Raw genomic sequence first — 18755 nt, 5'->3', positions numbered from 1 at the left:
GAAATACGATCACAAAATACAATGATTCACATCATCTTCATAACCCTGGACAACATGGTTTCAGAACAGGGCACTCTTGCCTGTGGCAGTTGCTGGACCACTATGACATGGCCCTAGATGCCATAAGAGACGAGCAAAATGCTGATGTAATTTACACAGATTTCACAAAAATCTTCGACAAATGTGAGCATAGAAGGCCTAATCAGAGACCGGGCCGTGGGGACCTTAACCTGTTATCTCTCCCACCTGCTCTCTAGAGAATACAGAATCCCCCCCCCCCTTCCCCGGAAGCAACGCAAGATAAAAATGGTGTTATTGCACACAAAACGCGTTCAAAGGGAATTACTGGAGAAGTAAGATGGAACTACAATTCCCTAACAAAGCCTAATGTGTAATAGTCAACAAAGAAAAAACCCGACCATTAACTGAAGAGCTCATTCCCTCAGGGAATGAGGTTCTGTGCTTGCTCCAGTACTCTTTCTCATTTTCATACCGGACATAGACAAGGGCACAATCTATAGTACCGCATCATCCTTTGCGGATGTCACTAGGATTTTTACGAGAGTAGACAACATAGAGGACTCGGCAAACCTCCAATCTGATGTAAATCAGGTCTTTCAATGTGCCAGATAAATTAATGTGGCTGTATGGAAAACGGAAACACGTATAAAATGCAGTTGGATTATACCATAGAACGTAAAGGCAATGTAAAAGATTTGGGTGTACTCATGTCAGAAGACCTTACCTTTAAAGAATACGATACAGTTGCTGTCACAACTGCAAGAAAAATTACAGGTTGGATAATAAGACCGATTCACACGAGAGATGCTGTTCCAATGATACTCTTCAAGACGCTAGTGCTCTCTAGAGTGGAGTACTGCTGCACGTTGACAGCACCTTTCAAAACTGAGGAAATTGATGTCTTGGAGAGCGTGCAGAGATCCTTTACTGCTAGAATCCACTCAGTAAAATATCCAAATTATTGGGACTGATAAAAATGCTTAATTCTGTATTCTCTAGAGAGCAGGCGGGAGAGATAAATACTAATTTACACATGGAAAATAGTAGAGGGTCTGGTGCCAAACCTGCACACAGAAATAACACCACACGAGACCAGGAGGCATGGCAGGATGTGCAGAATACCCCCGTTGAAGAGCAGAGATGCAACAGGTACTCAGAGAACTCAATCAACATGAAGGACCCGCTCTCACAGTGCTCTAGAGAACTCGACAAACACCTCCAAAGAATCCGTGATCAACCACGCTGTGATTCATACGTCAGGCTGTGAGCAGCCGTGTTCAATAGCCTGGGGCCAGATTCACGAAAGCACTTACGCAAGCATTTACGAACCTGTACATCTTTTCTCAATCTTTGGCGGCTTTGTTTCCACTTATTAAACAGTTAATGAGCTCGGAAGCACCAGGAGGCTGTTTATAACAATAACAACAGTTGAATGGGAAGTTTTCATGCTTGTAAACTGTTTAATAAATGTAACCAAAGCCGTCAAAGATTGAGGAAAGATGTACACGTTCGTAAGTGTTTGCGTAACTGCTTTCGTGAATCTGGTCCCTGGTTGACAAGACAACAAACTGGCAGGCCTGGTCGGAGACTGGGACGAAGGGCCATTGATTCCTGGAACCTCTAAAAGGTAGCCACAAAGAGATATTTGTTTATCCTATTATATTCCAGTGATAATTACCACATCTGAATTTAGCTAGATTAACAGACATGTGGATGGGGTAGCCTAAGGTTGTGAGGAGAGACTTGTCAATGGACCAGATGAAAAGTGGGCGGTGTTGGTCAATAGTGGGCGGTGTTGGTCAATAGTGGGCGGTGTTGGTCAATAGTGGGCGGTGTTGGTCAATAGTGGGCGGTGTTGGTCAATAGTGGGCGGTGTTGGTCAATAGTGGGCGGTGTTGATCAATAATGGACAGTGTTGATCAAGAGTGGGCGGTGTTGATCAAGAGTGGTTATTTAGATATGTTCAGTCATCTACATTATTATACCAAGGACATCATTTCTTGTCTGTAAACTTGACATACTTTATTACGGACAGTTTGTGAACGGGAGTTTACCAGTTGTGGGAGAATGCCACAAGATATATATTAGTTTCATTGTTATAGTAACATATAAATGTACAGGTTATCTTGAGTTGATTTCGGGGCTTTTTAGTGTCCCTGCGGCCCGGTCCTTGACCAGGCCTCCACCCCCAGGAAGCAGCCCGTGACAGCTGACTAACACCCAGGTACCTATTTACTGCTAGGTAACAGGGGCAGAGGGTGAAAGAAACTTTGCCCATTTCTTTCTGCCTCGTGCGGGAATCGAACCCGCGCCACAGAATTACGAGTCCTGCGCGCTATCCACCAGGCTACGAGGCCCCGACAGAGTTACAGTAAGGTGTAAATGTACTTTTATGGTATCTACGCCGCTGCTGGGGCGAGGAGTGGCGACTTTGGCGCCATCTATGGACCTGCACTCCAACTCCAAGGTATTAAGTAAGACGAAGACAACGCCATCTGTTGGCTGTGTGGCGTCTGTGGAAGGCTCCTGTTTCATACCTCAGTTAGGAGGTCAGGTCGATGATGTTGACCTCTGGTGAGTGACGTAACTATATCAACGCCATCTAGATTGTGCATCAGATTACATTTCACAGTTCCCGGGTGAAAGGTTGCCATCCTATGTTCTCCTTGTATACCTTCTGTCTGGGTAATGGCTTATGGTCACAGAGATGACATGGGAAGTCTATTGCACTGTGGCAGGCGGTTCTGATCTTGTTTCCTGTGAGGACAAGTATCCACAGATGGCCCATGTTGAGGAGGTTATCTTGAGGTTATCTTGAGGTTATCTTGAGGTTATCTTGAGATGATTTCGGGGCTTTTTAGTGTCTCCGCGGCCCGGTCCTCGACCAGGCCTCCACCACCAGGAAGCAGCCCGTGACAGCTGATTAACTCCCAAGTACCTATTTTACTGCTAGGTAACAGGGGCATAGGGTGAAAGAAACTCTGCCCATTGTTTCTCGCTGGTGCCTGGGATCGAACCCAGGACCACAAGTCCAGTGTGCTGTCCGCTCGACCGACCGGCTCCCTTGGGGGGGAAGGTGAACTCACCGGTGATTACCATTGAGCGTGGACGACGTATACTTGAAGATAGCAGTCTCCGTGGTGTAGTGGTAAGACACTCGCCTGGCGTTCCGCGAGCGCTATGTCATGGGTTCGTATCCTGGCCGGGGAGGATTTACTGGGCGCAAATCCTTAACTGTAGCCTCTGTTTAACGCAACAGTAAAATGTGTACTTGGTTGTAACAACGATTTTTCGCGGCAAGGGATCGTATTCCAGGGACCATAGGATTAAGGACTTGCCCGAAACGCTACGCGTACTAGTGGCTCTACAAGAATGTAACAACTCTTGTATATATCTCAAAAAAAAAAAAAAAAAAAAAAAAAAACTCTCCGGGTTTCGAAGAACACGGCAGATATATTAAGTGTCGTGAGTGAAGTACACAGTGTACACTTATGTACACTGTGTACATAAGTGTAGCTATACTTCGATAAGTAATATATTGATGGTGTAATTGTGTCTTGTTTACTTCCCTTTATTCATTGCACTATTACTGGCTACCCTGGAAACACAAACCGAAACTGTACTATTTTCCGCTTGTTGCAACTTGTAATAAAGTTGTTACAGCTTGGCTAAACGTGTTTATGACGTATTACAACGTTGTTACAACTTGCTATATTGGTTGTTATAACTGGTTAGGTGTTAAAACTTGTTCGAACGTTGTACCAACGTCGTAGTTTTGGTGTGTGTTTGGCGGGTACTACCAATTATTGAGAACGTACCATTGACATCACCGAAGAGGCTCTAAGGCCTCGTAGCCTGGTGGATAGCGCGCAGGACTCGTAATTCTGTGGCGCGGGTTCGATTCCCGCACGAGGCAGAAACAAATGGGCAAAGTTTCTTTCACCCTGAATGCCCCTGTTACCTAGCAGTAAATAGGTACCTGGGAGTTAGTCAGCTGTCACGGGCTGCTTTCTGGGGGTGGAGGCCTGGTCGAGGACCGGGCCGCGGGGACACTAAAAAGCCCCGAAATCATCTCAAGATAACCTCAAGGCACATTATACAGCTAGAACCCGGTTACTGGCTCAAGTAGGCAGTAACACTTACGGTACAGTGAAGACGCTACAGTGGATCGTCGAGAGGGCGATTGGAGCAATTCTCCCAATGTATACCTTTTGTGCATCTTTGATTCATTACATGTTTGTTTTTATGCTTTTCCTCTTGGCTCTGGGTGATTGATAAGACAGACAATCCTCCTTGAAAGACAGATTCAACTATAACTAAATGGGCAGTAAGGCTTGAGAAGGGGGCACCCAATGACTGTGTCGCCCGCTCACTCAGCGGTGGGTGTGACTTCACAACCCGTTCTCGCAAATTTAATAAGTCAATATTGACTTATTAAATATGTGCATAGGTGACATACTTAACATAATAGATACCCTTAAAAAGATTCATAGAAAACACCGACCTTACCTAACCTACTTAGTATGTTAAGATAAGCATCTTATTGCTTCGTAATTACAATTATTACCTAACCAATAATAGGTATAAGTTAAGTAATAATTGTAATTACGAAGCAATAAGATGCTTATGTTAAGATACTAACAAGGTTAGGTAAGGTCGGTGTTTTCTATGAATCTTTTTAAGGGTATCTATTATGTTTAGTATGTCACCTATGCACGTAGTTAATAAGTCAATATTGACTTTACGAATTTGCGAGAACGGGTTGGACTTTACGACGGAAGGTGTATGGTGAGAGAGAGAGAGCTATCAGGAGGAACCGCCAAGCCATTACGAGTATATATAGCACTTGGAAGGGGTCAGGATAAGGATTTGGGATGGGACAGGGGGAAAGAATGACGCCTAACCACTTTGACGGTCGGGGATTGAACGCCGACCTGCATGAAGCAAGACCGTCGCTCTACCGTCCAGCCCAAGTGGTTGTATGGTGAGCTAAGGTTCCCGTTTGTGGGTCTTAGACGCCTTTTATCCTTCCAGAACTACAGAGGCGGTCGGTGAGTGCTTACGGAGGCTGGTGAAGGTGTGTGTCAAGGTTGGAGAGGAAGGATCCATACACAGCTTCACGTGGTGGGGGGCAGTTCGACTGCCGTCAACAATTCGACTAGGTGAGCACATAGGTGTTCAATGAGGGTGCTAACACCACCACCACCTGCCTCACTACACCACCATCACCACCACCACCTGCCTCACTACACCACCATCACCTGCCTCACTACACCACCATCACCACCACCACCACCCTGCCTCACTACACCACCACCACCTGCCTCACTACACCACCACCACCTGCCTCACTACACCACCACCACCTGCCTCACTACACCACCACCACCTGCCTCACTACACCACCACCACCTGCCTCACTACACCACCACCACCTGCCTCACTACACCACCACCACCTGCCTCACTACACCACCACCACCTGCCTCACTACACCACCACCACCTGCCTCACTACACCACCACCACCTGCCTCACTACACCACCACCACCTGCCTCACTACACCACCACCACCTGCCTCACTACACCACCACCACCTGCCTCACTACACCACCACCACCTGCCTCACTACACAACACAGACCAGCACCTAAGTTGTCCAAGACAATAAGCCAGGGATCCCGGCCGTCTCCTCACTGGGTATTCACCACCAAACACTTCCACTTACCTGCCTGTTTACAAAAGCTAAACTCTAATTTATTCACGCGAACTACTTTACTGGTGGCTAAAGACCAGTTGGAGCGGACCACGAAGGGTGCACGCAATTATAAGGAGGAAACACTAAGCCATTACCACTATATAGCACTGGGAAGGGATCAGGATAAGGATTTGGGATTAATGGCGCCCGAAGGAGAATGTAGGACGGTGAAGGGGATTCGAGGAGCGCCAGGTGCTTCTTGCCTCTATGGTTACAGTGCCACACGAGGTGGATGTTACGGACCCGAGTCCATCGTCGGAGCACGGAGCAGTGACGACAACGCCATCTGTGAGTCCGCTCCCGAAACCCCCTCCAAATGGACGACGCCATCTAGTGATGACGAGAGACGCCGGCAATACGTGCTGGATTCCCGTCTTAATTGGCTCGTGGAGTAGCCGCTGCTGACCTCTGGTGAGGTGGCGCTTAGACAGCAACGCCATCTATGGAGTGAAGAGGTGGACGTTTCTGACTAAGCTAGTAAGTGATGTTTCCTAGTGGTCCCAGGTAGTGTCCCAGTATACTAATGACGTGTCTGCTTGCAGAGTCAACCTGGGACTGCTATGTTGGACGATGGAGCAATCTACCCAAGGTCTCCTCACCAGTCTGCTTTGAAGAAGCTGTGAGCCACCCCTGGACGAACTCTGTTGAGAGTAATAGCCTGCCTGAGGACTGGCAGTGTTGGGAATCGCCTTATCCGGGGTTGGCTGGTGGAAGAGACCACCCACTGGAGTGCTGTATGAGGAGAGTGACTAGCGAGTCACACGAGGCTCCTGCCTAGGGCTCGCAACCCTAGTATCGGTCGTGGAGTGGCCTAAACAGTGAGACTGATCGGTACCTGCCAGCCACAGGCTGGATTGTGGTTGAAGGCCATCACGACAGAGCGCCCAGTGGGACTGTGGTTTGGCTGGCCTGTGGCCAGGGTAGATTCGTGATAGTCATGGTGGATTCATCGTGGGCCACGGAAGAAGGAACCAGGGCTACCCAGAGTGAGCACCGTTGAGCATCCAGTGTCTTCGGAGAAAGACGGAACTGTATATATTTTTGTGTAGTAATAATCCCCGCGTGCAACTTATTTATTTATATATGGTGGTGGAAAATATATCAGAAAACTGGAATATTTGTATCCCTCCCCCTTTAATTTTACTTGTATTACGGAGCTCACCCCTTGAAAGCCTCTACTAACTTGGGGCCGGATACCCAAACTCTAATACCATCAGAGAAGAACCCGGTTGCGTCCCAGTAGGGCCGTAACAGTGGACCTCCACCTGGACCTGTATGAAGGAGGACCTCCAGCAGTTTGTGGCACAGGCAGAATAGTCACAAAATACTCCGTTACGGATAAATTTGCAAATAGTTCCCCAGTTATGACTACCTGACGGAGGCCCCTTGATATTACGACTGACAGACGTGAGCGAGACCGCAGGAAGTGAGAGAGAGCTGTCCGTTACCGCGACGCCTCTCGCTCGCTCTGAGTACTGACGTCTCAGAACCACTCTGAGGCCGGCCAACTCTCCTTCACTAATTAAACGTCACATTAGGTTATATATTGCCTGCAGGCTTCACGGCAGGCAAGATGGGTCGCGGCTAACAACACCTTACAACACCAACCAGTGAGTAAATGTCAGACCAGAGGAACATTGTGACACCAGAGGAACATTGTGAGACCAGAGGAACATTGTGACACCAGAGGAACATTGTGACACCAGAGGAACATTGTGACACCAGAGGAACATTGTGACACCAGAGGAACATTGTGACACCAGAGGAACATTGTGACACCAGAGGAACATTGTGAATGTCTAGCTTCATCTCGTTATTGTCCTGTGCACATCACAATAAAACAATCCTGGAACGAAAGATACGGAAGGAAATGCAGAACAGAACTAATGAATGACAGATGTGCCACAGGCACAGAGAACACCAGAGGTCAACAGCCGTCACGGCTGAACATGTCCACCTCGTGTTATGGTGCTGATTATCGCGTAATTCTCTTAGTAACTCCTTGTCTGCAGTGGTACAGCCTCCGCTGCGGCCAAGTTAATTAAACATAATATACAGCGGTGGTGGCAGCCTGTTAACATCATTTACATAAAAGTAATTAACACGAAAAATCCCTTTAATGTGGCTGAACAATTTAGTGAAATTATTGTTCACTTTGTGTAAAGTTAAAGTAATTGTTACCTGTCATGAGTCCAGAGTTATAGTAGTCGAGTGGTTAAGTGCCTTAAGTGTCCCCCAGTGTCCCAGTAATGCCCTAATTACTCATTAAAATAATTTCCTAGATTATAATCCCTGGTTTAGTAATAGTTCCAAGATTCCCATCTTTAGTTTGAAGTGTATTTAATTACAGTGATTCCTGGAATTCCATTTTAATACCTCCAATTAGACAGTAATTATGGTATTTGACCTTTTCCGCTGCCACCAAAGTAATGGTGGCAGCGGTGGGATCAGAAGTAATTATCATTCACGTGTCATTTTTCATTTGCAGGCGATGAGTCACAATAACGTGGCTGAAGTATGTTGACCAGACCACACACTAGAAATTGAAGGGACGACGACGTTTCGGTCCGTCCTGGACCATTCTCAAGTCGATTCTTGACTTGAGAATGGTCCAGGACGGACCGAAACGTCGTCGTCCCTTCAATTTCTAGTGTGTGGTCTGGTCATCATTTTTCATTGTTCTTGCTATAGCTCCCGAAAGTGTTTTTTAAAGAAAAATTTTAAGTTTACGAATTTGGAGATTATTTTTGCAATTTTATAATTTGGTGATTCTTAAGCTGGCAAACTTGGCAATTATTATTTTAATGATTCTTAAAATCGAAGAGTTCGGAGATTTTGGTAACATTCACATTTGGGTGGACGGTAAAGCGACGGTCTCGCTTTATGCAGGTCAGCGTTCAATCCCCGACCGTCCAAGTGGTTGGGCACAATTCCTTAACCCCCCCTCCCTTCATACGATCGGGAGAGCCGGTCGGCCGAGCGGACAGCACACTGGACTTGTGATTCTGTGGTCCCGGGTTCGATCCCGGGCGCCGGCAAGAAACAATGGGCAGAGTTTCTTCCACCCTATGCCCTGTTACCTAGCAGTGAAACAGATACCTGGGTGTTACTCAGCTGTCACGGGCTGCTTCCTGGGGGTGGAGGCCTGCTCGAGGACCGGGCCGCGGGGACACTAATAAGCCCCGAAATCATCTCAAGATAACCCCCGTTCCATCCCAAATCCTTATCCTGATCCTTTTCCAAGGGCTATATAGTCGTAATGGCTTGTCACTAACTTCTTCTTGAGGTTATCTTGAGATGATTTCGGGGCTTTAGTGTCCCCGCGGCCCGGTCCTCGACCAGGCCTCCACCCCCAGGAAGCAGCCCGTGACAGCTGACACCCAGGTACCTATTTTTACTGCTAGGTAACAGGGGCATAGGGTGAAACAAACTCTGCCCATTGTTTCTCGCCGGCGCCTGGGATCGAACCCGGGACCGCAGGATCACAAGTCCAGCATGCTGTCCGCTCGGCCGACCGGCTCCTAGAAAAACACGTGTAATAACTTAAGAGGACATTAAAGGAATTATTTACACAGTGGAAAATTGTTGACATGAGAGTGGAATTGACTTATTGTAGACTGCTGATGGTGAATGAAGTAGTGACTTCACTCATGTGCGTGAACGTCTTGAGTGGGACAGGTGTGTGTGTGTGTGCGTGTGTGTGTGTGCGCGTGTGTGTGTGTGTGTGTGTGTGTGTGTGTGTGTGTGTGTGTGTGTGTGTGTGTGTGTGTGTGTGTGTGTGTGTGTGTGTGTGCGTGTGTGCGTGTGTGCGTGTGTGTGTGTGTTTACTAGTTGTGTTTACTAGTTGTGTTTTTATGGGGGTTGAGCTTTGCTCTTTCGGCCCGCCTCTCAACTGTCAATCAACTGTTTACTAACTACTTTTTTTTTTTTTTTTTTTTCCCACACCACACACACACCCCAGGAAGCAGCCCGTGACAGCTGACTAACTCCCAGGTACCTATTTACTGCTAGGTAACAGGGGCACTTAGGGTGAAAGAAACTTTGCCCATTTGTTTCTGCCTCGTGCGGGAATCGAACCCGCGCCACAGAATTACGAGTCCTGCGCGCTATCCACCAGGCTACGAGGCCCCTGTGTGTGTGTGTGTGTGTGTGTGTGTGTGTGTGTGTGTGTGTGTGTGTGTGTGTGTGTGTGTGTGTGTGTGTGTGTGTGTGTACATGTGTGCACATCTGATGTTGACATCCTTGTAGTGGGTCTATGTTGCTATCAACCTTTCCCTTTCACAGTAAATATTAAAATGCTCTAACCTTCTTAGCACGTGAACTGTCTCAAGCTTCGCCCCTTACCCTTATTCTTACCCATTTTCTTATTCTTACCCATTTTCTCATTCTTACCCATTTCTCTTACCCGCTCTTCGCCTCTTATCTCACTCTTACCTGATTTACCTGTTCCTCCCTCGCTTGTTACACGACCTAATAACGACCCGAAACGTTGTTTGTCGTTGTTAAAGATTTGCTACCTGGAACAAAAAGTCCGAAGCAGCACGGGCTATGGTGAGCCCATCTTAAAAAAAAAACTGTCGTTTCTTCATTTCCTGTTGTGTGGTTTTGGTCGTCATGTGTGCAGGCACATCCCAACTAGGTGAGTACAACTAGGTGAGTACAACTAGGTGAGTACAACTAGGTGAGTACAACTAGGTGAGTACAACTAGGTGAGTACAACTAGGCGAGTACAACTAGGCGAGTACAACTAGGTGAGTACAACTAGGCGAGTACAACTAGGTGAGTACAACTAGGCGAGTACAACTAGGCGAGTACAACTAGGTGAGTACAACTAGGCGAGTACAACTAGGCGAGTACTGACTCAGTCTGCAATGAAATACTTCTTTCTGACGTCTCTGACTGACTGCTTTGCCTCTCTAGTTTCTATCCATGACCCCTCGTGTTGCTGTTCCTGTCTCTGAACAAATGCTTGTCTATAGAATCGTATATGTTGTGATCATGTCCCTTCTCTCCCCGCCAGTGTGGTATGACCCATTTCTCTCAGTCTTTCCTCATAGGGTAATTTCTTCAGCTGAGGAACGCGTCTCATTGTTTATTTTTGAACTTTTTCAATGTTTTTCCTCTTATAGGTGAGGGTTCCATGCCGGGGCTGCATACTCAAGAGCGGGTCTCACCTTCGTTGTATATAAGGCCTGCCTGGAGAGCTCAGTTGGCATAGTGTGACTATGACGTCAGAGGCATAGTGTGACTGACGTCAGAGGCATAGTGTGACTGACGTCAGAGGCATAGTGTGACTGACGTCAGAGGCATAGTGTGACTATGACGTCAGAGGCATAGTGTGACTATGACGTCAGAGGCATAGTGTGACTATGACGTCAGAGGCATAGTGTGACTGACGTCAGGGGCATAGTGTGACTGACGTCAGGGGCATAGTGTGACTGACGTCAGGGGCATAGTGTGACTGACGTCAGGGGCATAGTGTGACTGACGTCAGAGGCATAGTGTGACTGACGTCAGAGGCATAGTGTGACTGACGTCAGGGGCATAGTGTGACTGACGTCAGGGACATAGTGTGACTGACGTCAGAGGCATAGTGTGACTATGACGTCAGAGGCATAGTGTAACTATGACGTCAGAGGCATAGTGTGACTGACGTCAGAGGCATACTGTGACTATGACGTCAGAGGCATAGTGTGACTATGACGTCAGAGGCATAGTGTAACTATGACGTCAGAGGCATAGTGTAACTATGACGTCAGGGGCATAGTGTAACTATGACGTCAGGGGCATAGTGTAACTATGACGTCAGGGGCATAGTGTAACTATGACGTCAGGGGCATAGTGTAACTATGACGTCAGGGGCATAGTGTAACTATGACGTCAGGGGCATAGTGTAACTATGACGTCAGGGGCATAGTGTGCCTATGACGTCAGAGGCATAGTGTAACTATGACGTCAGGGGCATAGTGTAACTATGACGTCAGGGGCATAGTGTAACTATGACGTCAGAGGCATAGTGTAACTATGAAGTCAGGGGCATAGTGTGCCTATGACGTCAGAGGCATAGTGTAACTATGACGTCAGGGGCATAGTGTAACTATGACGTCAGGGGCATAGTGTAACTATGACGTCAGGGGCATAGTGTAACTATGACGTCAGGGGCATAGTGTAACTATGACGTCAGGGGCATAGTGTAACTATGACGTCAGGGGCATAGTGTGACTATGACGTCAGGGGCATAGTGTAACTATGACGTCAGAGGCATAGTGTAACTATGACGTCAGAGGCATAGTGTGACTATGACGTCAGAGGCATAGTGTAACTATGACGTCAGAGGCATAGTGTAACTATGACGTCAGAGGCATAGTGTAACTATGACGTCAGAGGCATAGTGTGACTATGACGTCAGAGGCATAGTGTAACTATGACGTCAGGGGCATAGTGTAACTATGACGTCAGGGGCATAGTGTGACTATGACGTCAGAGGCATAGTGTGACTATGACGTCAGAGGCATAGTGTAACTATGACGTCAGAGGCATAGTGTAACTATGACGTCAGAGGCATAGTGTAACTATGACGTCAGAGGCATAGAGTAGCTTGAGATTCAGACGAGTCAAAGATTAGCCAACTGATGCCATGAAAAGCTGGGCCCAAGAGCTGGAGCCCCATCCTGGAGGCCCACACAGGCGAGCACACCCCCCCCCCCCCCCCCTCACTTGAGGGCACAGCAAACAGCCACAAAACTTGAAGCGCAAATTGCATGCCATAACAGTCCATTTAAACTATTATTCCCACTTGTTTACGGCAATCATGCCAAGTTAATCGTCAGATTTTACCAGGAGCGGAGCCAAGGTTTACAGGTGTTGGAGGTGTTGTTGGAGGTGTTGTTGGAGGTGTTGGAGGTGTTGTTGTTGGTGTTGTTGTTGGTGTTGTTGGAGGTGGTGTTGGTGGTTACAGGTGTTGGAGGTGTTGGAGGTGGTGTTGGTGGTGGTGTTGGAGGTGTTGGAGGTGTTGGTGGTGTTGGAGGTGTTGTTGGAGGTGTTGTTGGAGGTGTTGGAGGTGTTGTTGGAGGTGTTGTTGGAGGTGTTGGAGGTGTTGTTGGAGGTGTTGTTGGAGGTGTTGGAGGTGTTGGAGGTGTTGTTGTTGGTGTTGTTGTTGGTGTTGTTGGAGGTGGTGTTGGTGGTTACAGGTGTTGGAGGTGTTGTTGGAGGTGTTGTTGGAGGTGTTGGAGGTGTTGGTGGTGTTGTTGTTGGTGTTGTTGGAGGTGGTGTTGGTGGTTACAGGTGTTGGAGGTGTTGGTGTTGTTGGAGGTGTTGTTGGTGTTGTTGGAGGTGGTGTTGGTGGTTACAGGTGTTGGAGGTGTTGGTGTTGTTGGAGGTGTTGTTGGTGTTGGAGGTGTTGTTGGTGTTGTTGGAGGTGTTGTTGGTGTTGGTAGACTTGGGGGTGGTGTTGGTGGGGGTGTTGGTGGGGGTGTTGGTGGGGGTGTTGGTGGAGGTGTTGGTGGAGGTGTTGGTGGAGGTGATGGTGGAGGTGTTGGTGGTGGTGGTGTTGGTGGTGGTGTTGGTGGTGGTGTTGGTGGTGGAGGTGTTGGTGGGGGTGTTGGTGGAGGTGTTGGTGGGGGTGTTGGTGGAGGTGTTGGTGGAGGTGTTGGTGGAGGTGTTGGTGGAGGTGTTGGTGGAGGTGTTGGTGGAGGTGTTGGTGGTGGTGTTGGTGGGGGTGTTGGTGGAGGTGTTGGTGGAGGTGTTGGAGGTGGTGGTGTTGGTGGTGGTGGTGTTGGTGGTGGTGTTGGTGGTGGTGGTGGTGGTGTTGGTGGTGGTGGTGGTGGTGGTGTTGGTGGTGGTGTTGGTGGTGGTGTTGGTGGTGGTGTTGGTGGTGGTGTTGGTGGAGGTGTTGGTGGAGGTGTTGGTGGAGGTGTTGGGGGTGTAGGTGTTGGTGGTGGTGGTGTAGGTGGTGTTGGTGTAGGAGGTGTTGGTGGTGTTGGTGGTGGTGTTGGTGGAGGTGTTGGTGGTGGTGTTGGTGGAGGTGTTGGTGGAGGTGTTGGTGGTGGTGGTGTTGGTGGTGGTGGTGTTGGTGGTGGTGGAGGTGTAGGTGGTGGTGTTGGTGGAGGTGTTGGTGGAGGTGTTGGTGGAGGTGTTGGTGGTGGTGGTGTTGGTGGTGGTGTTGGTGGAGGTGTTGGTGGTTGTGTTGGTGGTTGTGTTGGTGGTTGTGTTGGTGGTTGTGTTGGTGGTTGTGTTGGTGGTGTTGGTGGGGGTGTTGGTGGGGGTGTTGGTGGAGGTGTTGGTGTTGGTGGTGGTGGTGTTGGTGGTGGTGTTGGTGGAGGTGTTGGTGGTGTTGGTGGAGGTGTTGGTGGTGTTGGTGGTGGTGTTGATGGTGGTGTTGGTGGTGGTGTTGGTGGTGGTGGTGTTGGTGGTGGAGGTGTTAGTGGAGGTGTTGGTGGAGGTGTTGGTGGAGGTGGTGTTGATGGGGGTGTTGGTGGAGGTGTTGGTGGAGGTGTTGGTGGTGGTGTTGGTGGAGGTGTTGGTGGAGGTGTTGGTGGTGGTGTTGGTGGAGGTGTTGGTGGTGGTGTTGGTGGAGGTGTTGGTGGAGGTGTTGGTGGTGGTGTTGGTGGAGGTGTTGGTGGTGTTGGTGGTGGTGTTGGTGTTGGTGGAGGTGTTGGTGGTGTTGGTGGTGGTGTTGGTGGTGGTGGTGGTGTTGGTGGTGGTGTTGGTGGAGGTGTTGGTGGTGTTGGTGGTGGTGTTGGTGTTGGTGGTGGTGTTGGTGGAGGTGTTGGTGTGACAGTTCAGCAGCACCAAGAGTGACAGTTCAGCAGCACCAAGAGTGACAGTTCAGCAGCACCAAGAGTGACAGTTCAGCACCACCAAGAGTGCCAGTTCAGCACCACCAAGAGTGCCAGTTCAGCACCAAGAGTGCCAGTTCAGCACCAAGAGTGCCAGTTCAGCACCAAGAGTGACAGTTCAGCAGCACCAAGAGTGCCAGTTCAGCACCACCAAGAGTGCCAGTTCAGCACCAAGAGTGCCAGTTCAGCACCAAGAGTGACAGTTCAGCACCACCAAGAGTGACAGTTCAGCACCAAGAGTGCCAGTTCAGCACCAAGAGTGCCAGTTCAGCACCAAGAGTGACAGTTCAGCACCAAGAGTGCCAGTTCAGCACCAAGAGTGACAGTTCAGCAGCACCAAGAGTGACAGTTCAGCACCAAGAGTGACAGTTCAGCAGCACCAAGAGTGCCAGTTCAGCACCAAGAGTGACAGTTCAGCAGCACCAAGAGTGCCAGTTCAGCACCAAGAGTGCCAGTTCAGCACCACCAAGAGTGCCAGTTCAGCACCAAGAGTGCCAGTTCGGCACCAAGAGAGCCAGTTCAGCACCAAGAGTGCCAGTTCAGCACCACCAAGAGTGCCAGTTCAGCACCAAGAGTGCCAGTTCAGCACCAAGAGAGCCAGTTCAGCACCAAGAGTGCCAGTTCAGCACCAAGAGTGCCAGTTCAGCACCAAGAGTGCCAGTTCAGCACCAAGAGTGCCAGTTCAGCACCAAGAGTGCCAGTTCAGCACCAAGAGTGCCAGTTCAGCACCAAGAGTGCCAGTTCAGCACCAAGAGTGCCAGTTCAGCACCAAGAGTGCCAGTTCAGCACCAAGAGTGACAGTTCACCAGCATCAAGAGTGACAGTTCAGCACCAAGAGTGCCAGTTCAGCACCAAGAGTGCCAGTTCAGCACCAAGAGTGCCAGTTCAGCACCAAGAGTGCCAGTTCAGCACCAAGAGTGACAGTTCACCAGCACCAAGAGTGACAGTTCAGCACCAAGAGTGACAGTTCAGCACCAAGAGTGACAGTTCAGCACCAAGAGTGACAGTTCAGCACCAAGAGTGACAGTTCAGCACCAAGAGTGCCAGTTCAGCACCAAGAGTGACAGTTCAGCACCAAGAGTGCCAGTTCAGCACCAAGAGTGACAGTTCAGCACCAAGAGTGCCAGTTCAGCACCAAGAGTGACAGTTCAGCACCAAGAGTGCCAGTTCAGCACCAAGAGTGACAGTTCACCAGCACCAAGAGTGACAGTTCAGCACCAAGAGTGACAGTTCAGCACCAAGAGTGCCAGTTCAGCACCAAGAGTGCCAGTTCACCAGCACCAAGAGTGACAGTTCATCAGCACCAAGAGTGACAGTTCACCAGCACCAAGAGTGACAGTTCAGCACCAAGAGTGACAGTTCAGCACCAAGAGTGCCAGTTCACCAGCACCAAGAGTGCCAGTTCACCAGCACCAAGAGTGACAGTTCAGCACCAAGAGTGACAGTTCAGCACCAATAGTGCCAGTTCACCAGCACCAAGAGTGCCAGTTCACCAGCACCAAGAGTGCCAGTTCACCAGCACCAAGAGTGCCAGTTCACCAGCACCAAGAGTGACAGTTCACCAGCACCAAGAGTGACAGTTCACCAGCACCAAGAGTGCCAGTTCAGCACCAAGAGTGCCAGTTCACCAGCACCAAGAGTGACAGTTCAGCACCAAGAGTGCCAGTTCAGCACCAAGAGTGCCAGTTCACCAGCACCAAGAGTGACAGTTCACCAGCACCAAGAGTGACAGTTCAGCACCAAGAGTGCCAGTTCACCAGCACCAAGAGTGCCAGTTCAGCACCAAGAGTGACAGTTCACCAGCACCAAGAGTGCCAGTTCACCAGCACCAAGAGTGCCAGTTCACCAGCACCAAGAGTGCCAGTTCACCAGCACCAAGAGTGCCAGTTCAGCACCAAGAGTGCCAGTTCACCAGCACCAAGAGTGACAGTTCACCAGCACCAAGAGTGACAGTTCACCAGCACCAAGAGTGACAGTTCAGCACCAAGAGTGACAGTTCACCAGCACCAAGAGTGACAGTTCAGCACCAAGAGTGACAGTTCACCAGCACCAAGAGTGCCAGTTCAGCACCAAGAGTGACAGTTCACCAGCACCAAGAGTGACAGTTCAGCACCAAGAGTGACAGTTCAGCACCAAGAGTGACAGTTCACCAGCACCAAGAGTGACAGTTCACCAGCACCAAGAGTGACAGTTCAGCACCAAGAGTGACAGTTCACCAGCACCAAGAGTGACAGTTCACCAGCACCAAGAGTGACAGTTCAGCACCAAGAGTGACAGTTCACCAGCACCAAGAGTGACAGTTCACCAGCACCAAGAGTGACAGTTCACCAGCACCAAGAGTGACAGTTCACCAGCACCAAGAGTGACAGTTCACCAGCACCAAGAGTGACAGTTCAGCACCAAGAGTGCCAGTTCACCAGCACCAAGAGTGACAGTTCACCAGCACCAAGAGTGACAGTTCACCAGCACCAAGAGTGCCAGTTCACCAGCACCAAGAGTGCCAGTTCACCAGCACCAAGAGTGCCAGTTCACCAGCACCAAGAGTGCCAGTTCAGCACCAAGAGTGACAGTTCACCAGCACCAAGAGTGACAGTTCACCAGCACCAAGAGTGACAGTTCAGCACCAAGAGTGCCAGTTCAGCACCAAGAGTGTCAGTTCACCAGCACCAAGAGTGACAGTTCACCAGCACCAAGAGTGCCAGTTCAGCACCAAGAGTGACAGTTCACCAGCACCAAGAGTGACAGTTCACCAGCACCAAGAGTGCCAGTTCACCAGCACCAAGAGTGCCAGTTCAGCACCAAGAGTGACAGTTCACCAGCACCAAGAGTGACAGTTCACCAGCACCAAGAGTGACAGTTCACCAGCACCAAGAGTGCCAGTTCAGCACCAAGAGTGACAGTTCACCAGCACCAAGAGTGCCAGTTCAGCACCAAGAGTGACAGTTCACCAGCACCAAGAGTGCCAGTTCAGCACCAAGAGTGCCAGTTCACCAGCACCAAGAGTGCCAGTTCAGCACCAAGAGTGACAGTTCACCAGCACCAAGAGTGCCAGTTCAGCACCAAGAGTGCCAGTTCAGCACCACCAAGAGTGCCAGTTCAGCACCAAGAGTGCCAGTTCAGCACCACCAAGAGTGCCAGTTCAGCACCAAGAGTGCCAGTTCAGCACCAAGAGAGCCAGTTCAGCACCAAGAGTGCCAGTTCAGCACCACCAAGAGTGCCAGTTCAGCACCAAGAGTGCCAGTTCAGCAGCACCAAGAGTGCCAGTTCAGCACCACCAAGAGTGCCAGTTCAGCACCAAGAGTGCCAGTTCAGCACCAAGAGTGCCAGTTCAGCACCAAGAGTGCCACTTACCAAGTACAAGAGGTAAAAATGCAGACAAAAAGGTAACTCACTAAGGTAAAAGTGAGTGACAAAACGGGCCGACAAAACAGTATTGATAAGTGACGTCACTCGAGAATATTGCCACACCTCACTTTTTGTTCCGTCTCGTCAACCAGCCAATTTTTGTATGGCAATAAATTGGCAATGAGAAAAGTCTAAAATTTTCGTAAAAAATATGAAATTGGTGGTGGCACTGATGATGGCACTCTGGTGCATGGCGCTGGTGATGGCACTCTGGTCCATGGCGCCGGTGATGGCACCCTGGTCCATGGCACTGGTGATGGCACCCTGGTCCACGGCACTGGTGATGGCACCTGGTCCACGGCACTGGTGATGGCACCCCGGTCCATGGCACTGGTGATGGCACCTGGTCCACGGCACTGGTGATGGCACCCCGGTCCATGGCACTGGTGATGGCACCCTGGTCCATGGCGCTGGTGATGGCACCCATGGTCCATGGCGCTGGTAATGGCACCCTGGTCCACGGCACTGGTCCATGGCACCGCCTGGCACCCTGTCCAGGATACTCTACACAGTTACTATGTCCTGTCTGTGTCAGACAGCAAGAGTTCTCACGAGAGAAGAGCTACAAAAGGTATATTTTGACTGACAGACTCAAGAGCGATTGAGAGTCAGCTCTTAACTACCAATGTGAGTTTAACCATCCGAAGGCATCATTGTGCGGGCCCCCAAGCACCGGGTTACAGTGCTAGTCTATAGTTTACAACTTAAGGAACCTGACTAGAGAACTGGAGAGAAC

General features: G+C 49.6%; 2 protein-coding genes across 11 annotated transcripts in view; one reads left to right on the top strand and one right to left on the bottom strand.

The window, feature by feature from the left end:
* Positions 1-18755, bottom strand: part of LOC123746665 (regulator of G-protein signaling 7) — a 390003-nt gene that overhangs the window by 184566 nt on the left and 186682 nt on the right. The window lies entirely within an intron of this gene.
* Positions 5918-17981, top strand: LOC138358735 (uncharacterized). Its single transcript, XM_069316902.1, has 3 exons — positions 5918-6065; positions 15055-15574; positions 17480-17981. Exons 1-3 carry the CDS (start codon positions 5918-5920, stop codon positions 17979-17981), a joined length of 1170 nt encoding a protein of 389 aa, XP_069173003.1.

Source organism: Procambarus clarkii, chromosome 85 (assembly GCF_040958095.1).
Source record: "Procambarus clarkii isolate CNS0578487 chromosome 85, FALCON_Pclarkii_2.0, whole genome shotgun sequence".
NCBI classification, from domain to species: domain Eukaryota; kingdom Metazoa; phylum Arthropoda; class Malacostraca; order Decapoda; family Cambaridae; genus Procambarus; species Procambarus clarkii.
This window is presented reverse-complemented; position numbering and strand designations above follow the sequence as displayed.

Excerpts from the sequence above, each read along its gene's own strand:
- LOC138358735 (XM_069316902.1), top strand. The coding sequence starts at position 5,918 with ATGGCGCCCGAAGGAGAATGTAGGACGGTGAAGGGGATTCGAGGAGCG. Across the intron at positions 6,066-15,054 it reads CAGTGACGACAACGCCATCT|CACCAAGAGTGCCAGTTCAG; the intron begins GTGAGTCCGCTC and ends GTGCCAGTTCAG. Across the intron at positions 15,575-17,479 it reads GTGACAGTTCAGCACCAAGA|CACCAAGAGTGCCAGTTCAG; the intron begins GTGACAGTTCAG and ends ACAGTTCACCAG.